Genomic DNA, 14,687 nt, shown 5'->3' on the forward strand with positions numbered 1-14,687 from the left:
CTTCCTGGTGTAGAGGAATCCAACTGATTTTTGGATGTTGATCTTATATCCTGCCACGATGCTAAATCTCTCAATTAGTTCCAGTAGGTTTTTGACTGAGTCTCTTTGGTTTTCTAGGTATAGGATCATATCATCAGAATATAGGGATAGTTTGACATCTTCTATCCCCAGTTGCTATTTACCAACGTAGGATGAGGAACAAGACTTTTATGTATTTTGTTGTGCCAATTGAGTCTGGTGTCCCCCAGTACTATGATCCTGAGTTGGTAGATCCGTTGGATCTCTCTCCCACAGTGTCTGGGTGTCTGTGAGGTACTACTCTATGTCTGTCTTCTGTTGTTTCTGTAAGGATTCCAGGTATTTTGTGTCACTGGTGTCTGTGCAAGATTAACTTCCACTGAATTTATCCTTGGTCTAGAGTATACTCCTGTTCACTGACTCCCATCTGATCTTCTCAGATGTTTATGTGTTTATCTGTAGCCTGGTGTTTGGTGCTAATGGTAATGCAGTATTGTGGATACACTGGTTGGTATTAGCGTCTGTCATCTATCTCTCATGTGTACAATTCGGTGTCCAATTTACACTCCCTTAAGGGGCTTTGGTGGTGTAGTGGATAAGGCATTAGGCTGCTAACCAAAAGGGCTGTGGTTCAAACCCACCAGCTACTTCACAGAAGGAAAATGAGGGAATCTGCTTCTGTAAACATTTACAGCCTTAGAAACCCAATGGGGGTTGCTATGATTTGGTTAGGTAAATTTGAAAGAAATAGAACAATTTAAAAATGTTGACTGCATTTCAGACTTTTCTATCAACGAATTCAAGATATAAAAGGTTGCAAAGAACAACTATTTAGAAAAACACATGGTTGCTATTACTCTGCTCAACTAAAGCAAACTGCATTGCAGCAAAAAGAGAAGCAGCCAACCAAACTTCCTTTTAGAAAAGTCATCACTCTCCATAATGATGGTTAGTATCCACTCTGTAATCAGATATTTACTAAACTTTAGGTTCAAAGTTGACCAGAAGTGTTATTGAACTGATAATGGTTGCTTAGGAGTGAAAGATATTCATCAACCCCTGTGTCTTATTCAGAGATTTTAAAGGACCGTGGATAAGCTCAATGCATTAATTAGATCATGTTCTGAATCAGTAATCCTTGAGAATTTTGGTATCATCAGCAATGTCACCTTCAAAAACCATGTGATACAAAAGTGATTTAACAGTACAGAACTCTCATTGTAGTTCCATTTTTGACAAGTTTGCCATTTTCTGTAATAAACACTGCCATTATTTCTGACAGTGCTGGTAGCAGGGTTTCATTAAAATATGGGAAGGAAAAGCAACTTGGGAGACAATGGGAAAGAGGGAGAGTGGTAATTTTGAAAAAGTAAACACACAAATCAGATACTTTGTGTGTATGTGCTCGGTTACTCTTGCATTAGGTGTTTCAGTTTGTAAAATTATCTAAAGTAGAATTTCAGATACATTTATAGATCTAGTAATAAATTGTATTCTACTGTAGAGCTTTTCCTTCAATGTATTTGTGTATGTTTCAGCATTGTTGGCTTTTATTTTGATTATTGGTCTATCACTCCTAGCTTAGCAATATCTTTTAGGACTATTTCAGTTCTATAAGTTATGGGAAATCATATTCAGTTCTTACAGCATCACTTTGAAATTATCTTTTTTTTTTTTTTTTTATTTTTCCTTTCCTATTCTGTTCTGGCTGGGTCTTCAGTAATAACTATTTTTACTGTATTTTATGAACTTGTCACATGTTCATTTGCACTGGGCAAATGTGCTGCAAAAGACCTTTTTAAAAAAGTGTTAAAGAGCAAAATATATCACTCTGAAGATTAAGGTGCACCTAACCCAAGCTCTAATAGCATAGTGCCTAAGGCACTTGACTGCTAACCAGAAGGCTGGCGGTTCAAACCCACCAGCCACTCCTCGGAAGGAAGATGGGGCAAGTAGTGATACTGCCTTGGAAACCCAAGGAGGGGTTGCTATGAGTCGGATCCGACTCCACGGCACATAACAACAACAACAACAACAACAACCACCCAAGCCATGGTATTTTCAATTGCCTCATATGTGTGTGAAACTCCTGGACGATGAATAAATAAGACCAAAGAACAGCTGATGTCTTTGAATTGTGTTGGTAAAGGATAGTGAAAATACCATTGACTGTCAGAAAAATGAACAAATCTGTCCTGGAAGAAGTACAGCCGGAATGCTACTTGGAAGCAAAAATGGCCAGACTTCGTCTCACCTACTTTCATCATGTTGTCAGAAGGGACCAGTCCCTGGAGAAGGATATCATGACTGGAAAAGTAGAGGGTCAGTGAAAAAGGTGAAGACCCTCAATGAGATGGATTGACACAGTGGCTGCACTGATGGGCTCAAGCATAGCAAGGACTGTGAGGCTGGTGCACGACCAGGCAGGGTTTCGTTCTGTTGTGCCAGGGTCGCTATGAGTTGGAGCTGACTTGATGGCACCTAACAGCAACAACAACAATGAGCTTATCTAAAGGCATGGGTGGCAGGTGACCAAGTGTTCTCAGAATGTGATAAGAGTGTGACTGTGGATGAAGCTGAAGCAAGAGTTTACCCTCTCCAGAAATAATCGTTTGCTGAGAAATGTTTGATTTCACATAAGCAATGCCAAGGCTGCTTTTTCTCATTTCTCCCTGACCTTCGGGTCAAACTCATGAAGCAGAAGACAAACATTTAAAAATAGAGTAGCAAGAGGGCAATCAATTTTCTGTATTTTTCCACTTAGCACATGGCTGCAAACACCTTTCCTTTTCTATAGACAACCATAGAATATGGGCTCCTTGTATTGTCAGAATTAGAAAGAACCTTAGGTTTATCAAGTTCTACCACTCATACTTTCTCATATAAGGAAACAGTCTCAGAGAGGGTAGGTCTATTGTGTAGAAATTTGGTGACTACAGTGGGGCTGAATGTTTCCTCCCCAAAATTCATGTCTGAATTTTCATCTTATTTGGAAAAAGGGTCTTTGCAGATGTAATTAAATTGAAGTCACACTGGATTACTAAATCTAAAAACTGGTATCCTTATAAGAAGTGGAGAGGAGGCACAGAGAAACACAGAGAAGAAGGTCATGTGAAGACAGAGGTAGAGATTGGAGTGATGCAACTACAAGCCAAGAGCAGTAGTTAAGGTGTGTGTCAACTTGGCTGGGCCTGGTTTTGAGCAGCTGGGCAGCTGGATGTAGTTATTCCCCATGATGAGACTGATAATCAACTCCATGGTGGAATCTACTGTCAGCAGCTGAGTAGCTGCCTTAAGGATGTGGTCTGCTTTGAGGACCGTCTCTAGCTTTTTGGCAAATCTGGATCCTGCATTTGGCTGTCTTCATCTCAATAACCTGCCATGTTGTCTGCCGATCTTGGGACTATTAATGGATTTGAATCAATGGCTTGCCATGTGGTTTGGTAACATTGGGACTATGCCTTTTTATTTGTCGACCTTGGGTTTGTCAGCCTCAGCATTCAGCAGGTGCCTCAGTGAAGAGATGCCTCCAGCTTCAGTGGGCTGGGAGCAAGAGGCAGAGCTGAAGCCCAACATCAGGGGAACTTCATCCAACCCCTAGAGCTGGCACTTTGAACTTGGACTTCCAGACTCCTAAACTGTAAGAGAATAAATCTCTGTTTGTTCAAGATATCCAACTGTGGTATTTTCTGTTAGAGTAGCACTAGAGGACCAAACCACCCAGGAATACCAAGAATTGCTGGAAGGTGTGAGAAACTAGAAGAGGCAAGGAAGAATTCTTCCTTAAGAGTCTTTGGAAAGAGCATGGCCCTACTGACATAGTGATTTCAGACTTCTAGCCTCTAGCACTCTGAGAGAGTAAGTTTCTGTTTTGCGATCCAAGTTTGTGGTAATTTGTTAGAGTAGCTGTAGGAAACCAATACAGAGCGTCTCTTGTGGTCACGACTTAGCAGCAGAGCCAGGACCAGGTTTCAGGTCCTAGGACTCCTGCTGCAGTGCTCTTCCCAAGAGAGTACCACTTCCTAATGTCCTATTCCCCATCTACTCTTCTGCCAACCTTAAATTGTTCTCACTACTGTGCCTGCAGTTTCTCAGCAAGCTTAAGAAGTCTTGGTTTCTATTTCTAGTTCTCAATGGACAGCTCTGTGTTTTGTTAAGGACTAGTGTTTTGCACTCCTGTCTGCAACTGGAATTACCTGGGGTGGGGGAAGGGGAGGTAACCTGATGTTTCTGAATGGGAATCAATTGCAATTGAACATGTGCTTATTTTCTTTCTTTACTTTCCACAGGCAATTTATAAACCTTCAAGAGCTTGTCTACTTCTGTGAGTGCCCTGCTTTCCAATAAGTTTCTTTGCTGTCTGATAATAAACTGCTAACACTGCAAAACCTAGGGCTGATATTATGGAAGTTATGCCTACTCTGCCCCTCTCCTTATGGATCACTATGCCACATAGGTTCAAGTCAACAACAAGGCAAAGACCATTATATCTGGAAGACTTTACTGGGATAATTGTCCTATCAAAATAGTCTTAAGATGGTCTCTCCTAATGCTTGATTTCCTTCCATTTCAATTCATACGGTAGATTAAATTATTGGCTCCAGCTCTTCACTCCTCCCTGCATCTAGGCCCTGTGCCATGGAATTCTGTAGTCCTTCCCACATTGGGGGAGTTTACTTCTCCATTCGTTAACTTGAGGCTTAGCCAGGTGACTTGTCCTCTCAATGGAATTATTAGCAGACACAATTCTTGCATTGTTGGGACTGTCTTTCTGTACTTCTGCTATCACGGCAGGAAGAACATTCCCAGAGGGGCCAGCTGCTGCCACGTTTGACCGACTTCCAGAATGAATACATGTGGAACACAGCCTCCCAGCCAAGTCTAGTCTCCATGAACTGACCCAGCCAACTGGCAGGTGCACGAGAAATGAATCATTATAGATTTTATTGCCACTAAGATTTTATGGTTGCTTGTGAGTAGGCTGTATGGTTAGAACTGGAGGGTGGCTTCTAGGAGCTGAGAGTGACTTCCAGCCAACAACCAGCAAGAAAATGGGTACATCATTCCTATAACTACAAAGAACTAGACTTTGCCTGAATGACATTGGACGATGACCTTGAGTCTCATGTAAGAATGCAGTCTTGGTTTTAGGCTGCTGAGACTGAGCAGAAGATCCAACTAACCTATACCCAGACTCCTGACCCACAGAAACTGAGATAGAAAGTGTATGTTGTGCGAAGCCATTAGGTCTGTAGAAGGAGTCCCTGGGTGGTGCGATTGGTTAACACACTCAACTGTTAACACAAAGGTTACAAGTTTGAGTCCACCCAGAGGCATCTCAGAAGAAAGGCCTGGCAATCTATTTCCAAAAAATCAGCCACTGGAAACACGACAGAGCACGATTCTACTCTGACACACATGGGTTTGTCATACATCAGAACTGCCTTGATGCCAGTGAGTAAAATTTTGTGGTGACTTTGTTATACAACAATAAAAACTGAAACAAGAAGGTATACTGGACTACATTCTGATATTTTATGGGGCAATGTCCAAATGCCACAGAGTCTCAGAGAAGCCACACCTCCACTGACCACAACTGGGAAAAGGGTAAAGGTGACCAGCACTACTGTCATGCTGGCCTGTGGGCAGGAACCCCTCTAGGCTCAATTACCGTACAGAATGACTTGCATGTTGCTATGATGCTGGATGTTGAGAACCATCAACATTTTAAAATGGTTGCGATAGTAACAAGACACAAATATTTATAATCTTTACGGTGCCTCAGACATACAGAAAGTTCAACAGCAACCAAACACAAGCATGGGCTACACATTAGGACAGTGAGTTGAGATCAAGCCAAAAGGTGAATGCCTACCAGTATAAGGTGGGACTTGCCCCTGCAATCACATCCGCTTTTTAAGCAGCAAAGTCAGCATCATCCACCAGTTATATCTGAACCAGGGAACAAAACCCAGAGGCCCTGGAGCACAGCCAGTCCGATGGAACCAGAACTGTGCTGGGCTGCTCATGAGCAGACGTCAGATTACAAGGCACCTGAGAAGACGTGGATAGTAAGTTTGCGGGGCAAGCTGTCAGTCAGTAGATGGAAAATCTTGTAAGTGCCCAACAAGGCCCAAAGTCAAATGATAACGTGTAGCTACTCAGTGACGAGACACAACAGCAAACACACCAACCAGGGGAGGGCAGTTACAAGCAGGAGGACTCTCTTAAGGAGAAGGAAATTTTATTTTGGTGATGACTCCTTAAAAACGCTGACTGCTTACTTTGTAGCTTAAATAGTAAGGACTGGTAGTAGTATGGAAAATTGGGATGGGCACTGTGGTACTGGAAAGAGGCCTGGTGACGTAGTATTTAAAGCACTTGACTACTATCTGAAAGATTATAAACACTGTGTCTTGTTACTAATATTATTGATATACAAAGCCATCACACAACATAAAACTAAATAATGATTACATATACAGAGAACCAGGAGCCCTGGTGGTATAGTACCTAAGGCATGTGACTGCTCACCACTCCTTGGAAGGAAGGCTGGATAATCTACCTCCGTAGTTATACTGCCTTGGAAACCCAAGGAGGGGTCGCTAAGAGTCAGATCCAACTCAACAGCACATAACAACAAGAGTTCAAGGTCAAGCAGCAATACCCGTTCAGAGTTTCAGCACTCCTGGTCAAATTTTGCTTGCTCTGGTGGCGTGGTGCCTAAGGCACTTGACTGCTAACCAGAAGGCTGGCAGTTCAAATCCACCAGCCACTCCTTGGAAGGTTGGGCAATCTATTTCTGTCGTGATACCATCTCAGAAACCCAAGGAGGGGTCGTTATGAGTTGGATCCAACTTGACGGCAGTGAGTTTGTTTGTTTGTTTTATACAGCAAACACATCATTTTTATTAGAGTAACAAAATAATAAGACATCAGGACTGTTCCTGAAGACCCAGGATATATGGTTGCATACCAACTGAATGTGAACGGAAGTGGGAAAGCCTAGACTAGATGAAGAAGAATGTGGCACCAGTATTGAAAAAAACCTGCAAAATCTCTGCAATCAGTCCATACACCAAAATAAGTTTTGATGGTTTAAATATTAAAATGTCAAAGTAGTAAAGAAAACATGGAAGAATCTTTTCATAATCTTGGAGTGGAAAATATTGTTAAAAACATAATACAAAAACTCAGAAGGCATCAAAGAAAAATACTGATAAATGTGATGACACAAAATTTTAAATTCTGTGTGGAAAAAATACAACAAATCAAAAATTCATTGGAATTCATAAGACAAAGAGCTAATTTCCTTAATCTGTAAAGAACTTCCACCACCTGTCTGTCTGTTTGTCTTGCTGTGGTGGCTTGCATGTTGCTATGATGCTGGATGCTATGCCCCTGGTATTTCAAATACCAGCAAGGTAATCCAGGGTGAACAGGCTTCAGCAGAACTTCCAGACTAAGATAGACCAGGAAGAAAGGCCTGGAGATCAATCTCTGAAAATTAGCCCATGAAAACCCTATGGATCAGAACAGAGTATTATCCTACTAGACTCAGATGTCAGAGGACTGGGCAGCTCTTCAATTTGTTATACATACGGTTGCCATGAGTTGGACCTGACTCCATGGAACTAACAACAACATACAGAACTTACAACCAATAAGGACAACAACCTATAGAAATACTGAGACTAATTAGGACAGTTAAGTCACAGAAAAAAGTAAAAATTATTGTTAAACGAATGGGAGAAAATAAAAATTAATTTCCTAAAATAAGCCACTTTTGTTTTATCTGTTTGGCAGACATCAAAATGTTTGATAATATGGTATAATGTGATTGTTTAGGAAACCAAGAATCACATTCTTTGCGAGTAAGAAATGTAAACTGGTGCTTCCTCTAATCTGAGACTAGAAGAACTAGATGGTGTCTGGCTACCACTGCTGTCCAGGCTGACTAAGACCCATAATAGAAGGTCCTGATTAAAATGGGTAAAAATGTAGAAGATTAAAAAAAAAAAAGAGCAGACTTACTGGTCAGAAAGAGATTAGAGGAACCCCTAAGACTACTACCCTAAAATAACCTTCTAATTTGAAACTCAAGACACTCCCAGTGGCCATCTCTCAGCCAAGTAAGAGAAGGGCTATAAAATAAACAATTCCCATGAACAATGTGGTCCTTAGAACAATTATCTACACGAGACCATAAGGGCAACTGTTGCCCAAAACCAAACATGAGAAGGCAAAGAGGGACAGGGAAACCAGATAAATGGAAATAGGGAACCCAGGAGGAAATGGGGAGCATGCTGACACATTGAGGGGATTGCAAGCAATATCATGGAACAATCAGTATATGAATGATTGATTGGAAAACTAACTTGTTATGTAAACTTTCACCTAAAGCAAAATAAGATGTTCAAAAAAGAAATGTAAACTGGTATAATTTCCATGGGGAAAATTTAGAAATAGCAAAATTTGAAATGCGTGTGGCTTTTGATTCACATATAAGAATTTAACCAACAGACATACTCCCACATATATGACATGATGGGTATGAGACCACTCACTGCAGGCTGCTTACGTAGTAAAAGATTAACTATCCAATGAGAACCACTAAACGTGAGCCACAGCCATCATAGAGTATGGTACAAGATTGTTGTTGTTGTTGTTGTTATGTGCCGTCGAGTCAGCCCTGACTCATAGCGACCCCTCCTTGGGTTTCCGAGGCAGTATCACTACGGAAGTAGGATTGCCCAACCTTCCTTCCGAGGAGTGGCTGGTGGGTTTGAACCGCCAGCCTTCTGGTTAGCAGTCAAGTGCCTTAGCCACTATGATTAGGCACTATTAAACACATAGATGCGGAACCATCCCGAAGAAACAGGATTACGTGAAAAATTCAAAATACAGAAGAGTATGCATGTTGGCTACCGTTTATGCTGGTATCAGTGTAGAAACAGTAGCTGCCTCTAAGGAGAGTACCTGGTGGTTAACTGGAGAACTAGAGGAAGAGCTTTATTTTTCATTCATTGCATAATGGTTTGTACCTCAAGTTTTGTACTATGTGCAAATATTATTTTACAAAACATAAAAATAATTTTAAAAAATAAATTACAACAAACTGTGAACTAATAATGGGAACTAAATTTATTCACTCATTCATTCAACAAAATTTTATTAAGCACCTCTGATGTGTCAGGCAGTGTTTAGTCACGGAGGACACAGGTGTGAACAATCAAACAAGATATTACTCTCATAGAGTTTACATTCTATGGAAGAAGACAGGAAATAAACAAGAAAACAGATAAGGTAATTTCAGTAGTAATGGGATCTAAAGGAGATCTGCTGGTGCAATGGTTAAGGCATTAGGCTGCTAACCAAAAGGTCAGGTTTGGACCCACCAGATGATCCTCAGGAGAAAGATGAGGCAGTCTGCTTCCGCAAGGATTTACAGCCTTGGAAATCCAACGGGGTTGCCATGATTCGCAATCGTGCTCCCTTGGGTTTTCAATGACTGATGTTTTGGAAGTAAAGGGCTATTCCTTTCTTCTTATGTATCTCTGGGTAGGATGAAATCTCCAACCTTTCAGTTAACATCTGAGTGTGTTAACCATTTGCACTGACCAGGGTCTTCAAAGACAAACTACTTGCTTTAAATCCCAGACCAGCCGCTGCTGACTTTGGGCAAGATCTTAACTCTCTGTGACTCAGCTTCCTTATCTATAAAATGGAGACTGTAAAAGTACCTCCCTGTGGTAGTTAAGGCTGTGTGTCAACTTGGCAGGGCCTGGTTTTGAGTGGTTAGGCAGCTGTATGTAATTATTCCTCATGAGGAGGCTGGTAATCAACTCCACGGTGGGATGTGGTCTGCTTCCAGTATATAAAAAGCAGCTTTAATAAAAAGCAAAAACCAAACTCACTGCTGTGGAGTCGGTTCCAATTCATAGCAAACCCCTTCTTGGGTTTCCAAGGCAGTATCTCTATGGAAGTAGATTGCCTGGTCTTCCTTCTGAGAAGTGGCTGGTGGGTTTGAACCACCAGCTTTCTGGGTAGCAGTCAAATGCCTTAGGCACAATGCCACTAGAGCTCCTGCTTTCATAAAAGTCTCTAGCTTTTTGGCATGCTTGGATCCTACATTTAGCCAGATCTTCATTCAGCAGCCTGCCATGTTGCCTGCTGATCTTGGGACTAGTTCTGTACTTGGACTAATGGCCTGCTGTATTGCTTGCTAATCTTGAGATTGTGCTATTTTCCTTGTCGACCTTGGGTTTATCAGCCTCAGCAGCCAGCAGCTGCCTGAGTGAAGAGACACCTCCAGCTTCAGTGGGCTGGGAGCAAGAGGCACAGCTGAAGCCCAAGATCAAGGGGCCTTCACCCAGTCCCTAGAGCTGGCACTTTAAACTTGGACTTCTAACATCTTAAACTGGAAGAGAATAAATCACTGTTTGTTAAAACCATACCCTTGTGGTATTTCTGTTATAAGAGCACTAGATAACCAAAGCACTCCCTTATAGAGTTATTTTGAGGAATAAATGTACTAATATTAGAACACTGCCTGACACATGCTATGCCCTTCTTCTCATGGGGTAATGTTAAACTCTATCAGTACATGGTGTGATCAAAAATGTCACATTCTATTCGGAACTTGAACTTCATCCATTTAAATGTAACAATGCTTACCTACTGTGGCAGACGCTGATGAGAGCAGAGATTTGCCCCAGGAGCCCCATCCTGCCCATCCCCCTCCATGCAGAGGGGAATCCACGGCCTGTAGAAAAACAGATTAGCCACAAAGTCAGCAATTCAGTTCATCCCTGAATGGAAAAACATTCACTGGCTTGAAACAAAGAGAAGGCTAAAAAAAAATTTCTAACAACTGTATCTCACTGGCTTCATAGGTTATAACAGCCATAAAGGAATGTTCTAACCCACAGCGCAGTGTGTACTTTGGAACCAACCTGCTTAGTAGTGGCTTGGTTTGAAGTGAGGAAAGGAACCCCAATTCTCTGGGAGTCAGGCACTAAAGACAAGGACTAGGGGCTGTGTAGAGAAAAAGCTCTATTGTTTCTGTTGTAACTGTGGTGTGCTAATGAGTCAATTTCAGTTCATAGCAACCTCACAGGACAGAGGAGAACTGCCCCAGAGGGTTTCCTAAGTTGTAATCTTTGTGGAACAGATCACCAGGTTTTTTCTCCCATAGAACTGCTGGTGGGTTCCAACCACCTACCTTTGGGTTAGCAGCTGAGTGCTCACCATGGCACTACCAGGGCTCCTATTGGGGCACAAGAATGTTTGAGTAAGTTCAAAAGAACCTTGACCTGGTCTATTCTTAGAGAGCCAAACAAAGGTGCTCTTCAAGGTACCTCTCAGGTAGCAGAAAGCAGGTCTGGCATGGTCAATAGGCAAGGTTTTTAGAAAAGTATTCATCAACCTAGAGATAGTTAGTAACAACAGGGAGGTAGACACCTTTTGAGGTAACCCCTCCACTGTAACTACATCTATCACTCACAAGGATGAGATTGTTCTTGGACTCAGTTGATCAAAATTCTTTTGCCTAGGAGGAGCTCTGGTGATGTAGTACCTAAGGCATTTGACTGCTAACCAGAAGGTTAACCCACCAGCTGCTCCGTAGAAGGAAGATAGGGCAATATACTTCTGCAAAGATTTACCACCTTGGAAACCCAAAGGGGATCTCTACGAATCAGAATTGACTTGATGGCAGTGAGTTTTGTTTTGAGTTTGGTTTTGGAGGTTCAGCTTGGGCTGGATGCTTAAATAGAAGATGAAAACTTGGGTAATGCAGAATGACCATATTCTACCTACCACACAGGCTAAGGATTAGAGAAAGCAGAGTGAGCAAGAAGCAGATACACTCAGGGGAGCTGTTTGCATTCCTGAGAGCTTCTCAACCCCCCATGCATTCCTATTTTTGGGTTCCGTGAGATTCCTACACATTCTCCTATCTATTCTTTTTCATGCTTTCTCACCTGATGTATCCTCAGAGCTTAGTAGTGCACCTGGCATATAATGAGTTATCAATAAAGATTTTTTTTAATAAATGACTGAAATTCCCTTATTTTCTTAGTTACATATGCTATCAGTTTCTGTTATTTGCAATCAATGAGACCTGTAAGGTTGAGTGGAACTACCACTTTCCTTTATTATATGGGAACCCACTCTAGAAAACAAGGCAAGAAAACATGAGGAGTTAGCTATCGGGAGAATTATAGTTAGCTATAGGGAGAATCTTCATGGAAACGTATTGCCTCATCTTTCTTCCATAGAGTGGCTGGTGAGTTCAAACCATCAGCCTTTTGGTTAGTGGTGGTTTGATCCCACCAGACTCTCTATGGAAGAAAGATGAGGCAATCTTCTGTAAAGATTTATAGCTTTGGAAACCCAATGAGTTTAGTTTGGTCTATAGGGAGAATTATATAGCTCTTTCATGCCAAAAAAAAAGAGAGAGAGAGAGAGAGAGACATTAAGTTACGGAGAAAGGGCAAGATTCCTACAGAGGTTGTGGATTCTATAATGTTCTACCTAAGTCTGGTCCATGAGTCATCTCCAACTCCCTTCTTCCTTACTATCTTCCACCGTTGCAGATAACAATGGCCATGTGAAACAATTTTGACCAATGAGCTATAAATGGAAAAGCTTTGCCTTTCATGATAAAAGATATACTTAAGGCTGGTATATCCTTTCATGATAAAAGATATACTTAAGGCTGGTACCAACTGTTGTAACTGTAAAAACCCTTCCTTCTTCCTGGCTTGCATATGGACATGATGTTTGAAGCTAAACAGCCGTTTTTCTGCCCTGAGGGAAAGTCAAGGAATCATTGGTCTGGAATTGGTGAGCTACTAAACCAATGTGAATATCTGTCTATTCCTTTTTTTTTTTTTTTTTTGCTAAGTGAGAAAAAATAAAGTACCATTTTGTTAAGTTACTATATAGTGGATTTTGGTTACTTGCAGCCAAATTCACTCCTGATTGACCAAGTTAAACATCAAACACTATCCATTAATGGAGAGTAGTGGTTAAGGGAAAAGGTTTTGGAATTAAACTGCTTGTATTGAACTCCAGACTCTGCCATTTAGAGTTACAAGTTACTCAAGCTCTTTTAAGCCTTCATTTACTCATAACAAAACACAAGCTATGGTTGGATTAAATCTCACAGGGTTGTGAAGCTTAAAGAAAAAGTCATATGGAGCTATAAGCACAGTGTCTGGCACATAATAAATACTCTGTAAACGTTAGCTAGTAATAATAAAAAGAAGAGATATTTTTTGACTAAGAAGCAAAAAGGTTTGGAAATTGGTTGACATTTTTTTTCTGCTTCAAATAATAAGAAGGTTGTTAACATAAATGGATATGCTCATGACTGTCTGCTTTCATTTTTGGTGTCTACATTGATTTACTTCACTTTAGCAATGGCAGCCAACAGCAATTTTATACCATCATGAAGACAGATGTAGCCCAGTGATTAATATCATTCTTTCATGGGACAAATCACTACCTATGTGATTAGGGAGAGTTAATACACTTAAGGGTGACAGCTTCTGACTCAAATTTACAGTGCTTAATATGCTCTGACAGCTGGTAATTGACTAGCAAACGGAAATAAATGTTAAATGAGTCTAGAACTTTTTGCAATGTAATAAATGACTACTTCAATTGCCTTATTAATAAAGTTCCTTTGACATTGAGATGTGACTTCTTGATCAGTTACAAAGAATACCTGTCACTAATGACAAATGCTCAAATGACTGAAAACACACAAATTTAACAAAAAACCCATATAAACTAAATGTTAAACATGTACTATAAATATACTTCTTCATAAATATGGTCTCTACTTTAAATGGTTTTAATGTCACACATTTATGAGATCATAAAGTAGGCATCATGACTCTACTCAGATCTCCTGTCACTAAAACAAAAAAAAAGCAAACCCATGGCCGTCAAGTTCATTCTGACTCATAGTAACTCAACAGGACAGCGTAGAACTGCTTCATTGGGTTTCCAAGGCTGTAGCCTTTATGGAAGCAGACTGCCACATATTCCTCCTGCGGAGCTGCTGACAGGTTCAAACAGCCAAACTTTCAGTTAGCAGTAGAGCACTTAATGACTACATTATCAAGCCTTCCTTTTATTACTAAATAAGATTAATTTAAAGCTTTTTTCTCACCACCAACTCCACCCCCTTGTACCACAACATCCTAACAGCAACTTTACATCCTAATTCACAAAGAAAAACTAGGTATCAGATGAGAACTCTATCGACTTCCTGCTTTTTCCTTATAAACTCATATTGCAACAGCAAATCAGACTTGATTAAAATGGATGTCCAAAACTCAACTAGAGATCATTTAAATATCTGTAACCATTGTGTGGTCCTAAGAATATGAAGAATGCACAATTTGTCAGGTTTAAAGTTCTTTCAAATCAAATAGAAAAGACATGTATATATCTAGTAATACATTAGAAGATCTTCACCATGAAATAGAAAACACATGTATTTTAGGCACCTATCAAGTTTAATAAAGGAGCTCTGGTAGCATAGTGGTTAAAGCACTTGACTGTTAACCAGAAGGCTGGCAGTTCAAACCCACCAGCCACTCCTCGGAAGGAAGGTTGGGCAATCCTACTTCCGTAGTGATACTGCCTCGGAA

The 14,687-nt window shown here is 40.7% G+C and overlaps 1 protein-coding gene across 1 annotated transcript in view; it reads right to left on the reverse strand.

Annotated features, from left to right (window-relative positions):
* FAM114A1 (family with sequence similarity 114 member A1) overlaps positions 1-14,687 on the reverse strand; it is a 117,270-nt gene that overhangs the window by 58,660 nt on the left and 43,923 nt on the right. The window contains exon 2 of the mRNA XM_007953528.2: positions 10,696-10,783. Within this exon, the coding sequence (XP_007951719.1) occupies positions 10,696-10,783 (88 nt within the window). The remainder of the gene's footprint in view (positions 1-10,695; positions 10,784-14,687) is intronic.

This window comes from Orycteropus afer, unplaced genomic scaffold (assembly GCF_000298275.1).
Source record: "Orycteropus afer afer isolate SDZICR_OR568_19922 unplaced genomic scaffold, OryAfe1.0 scaffold00399, whole genome shotgun sequence".
Lineage (NCBI taxonomy): Eukaryota > Metazoa > Chordata > Mammalia > Tubulidentata > Orycteropodidae > Orycteropus > Orycteropus afer.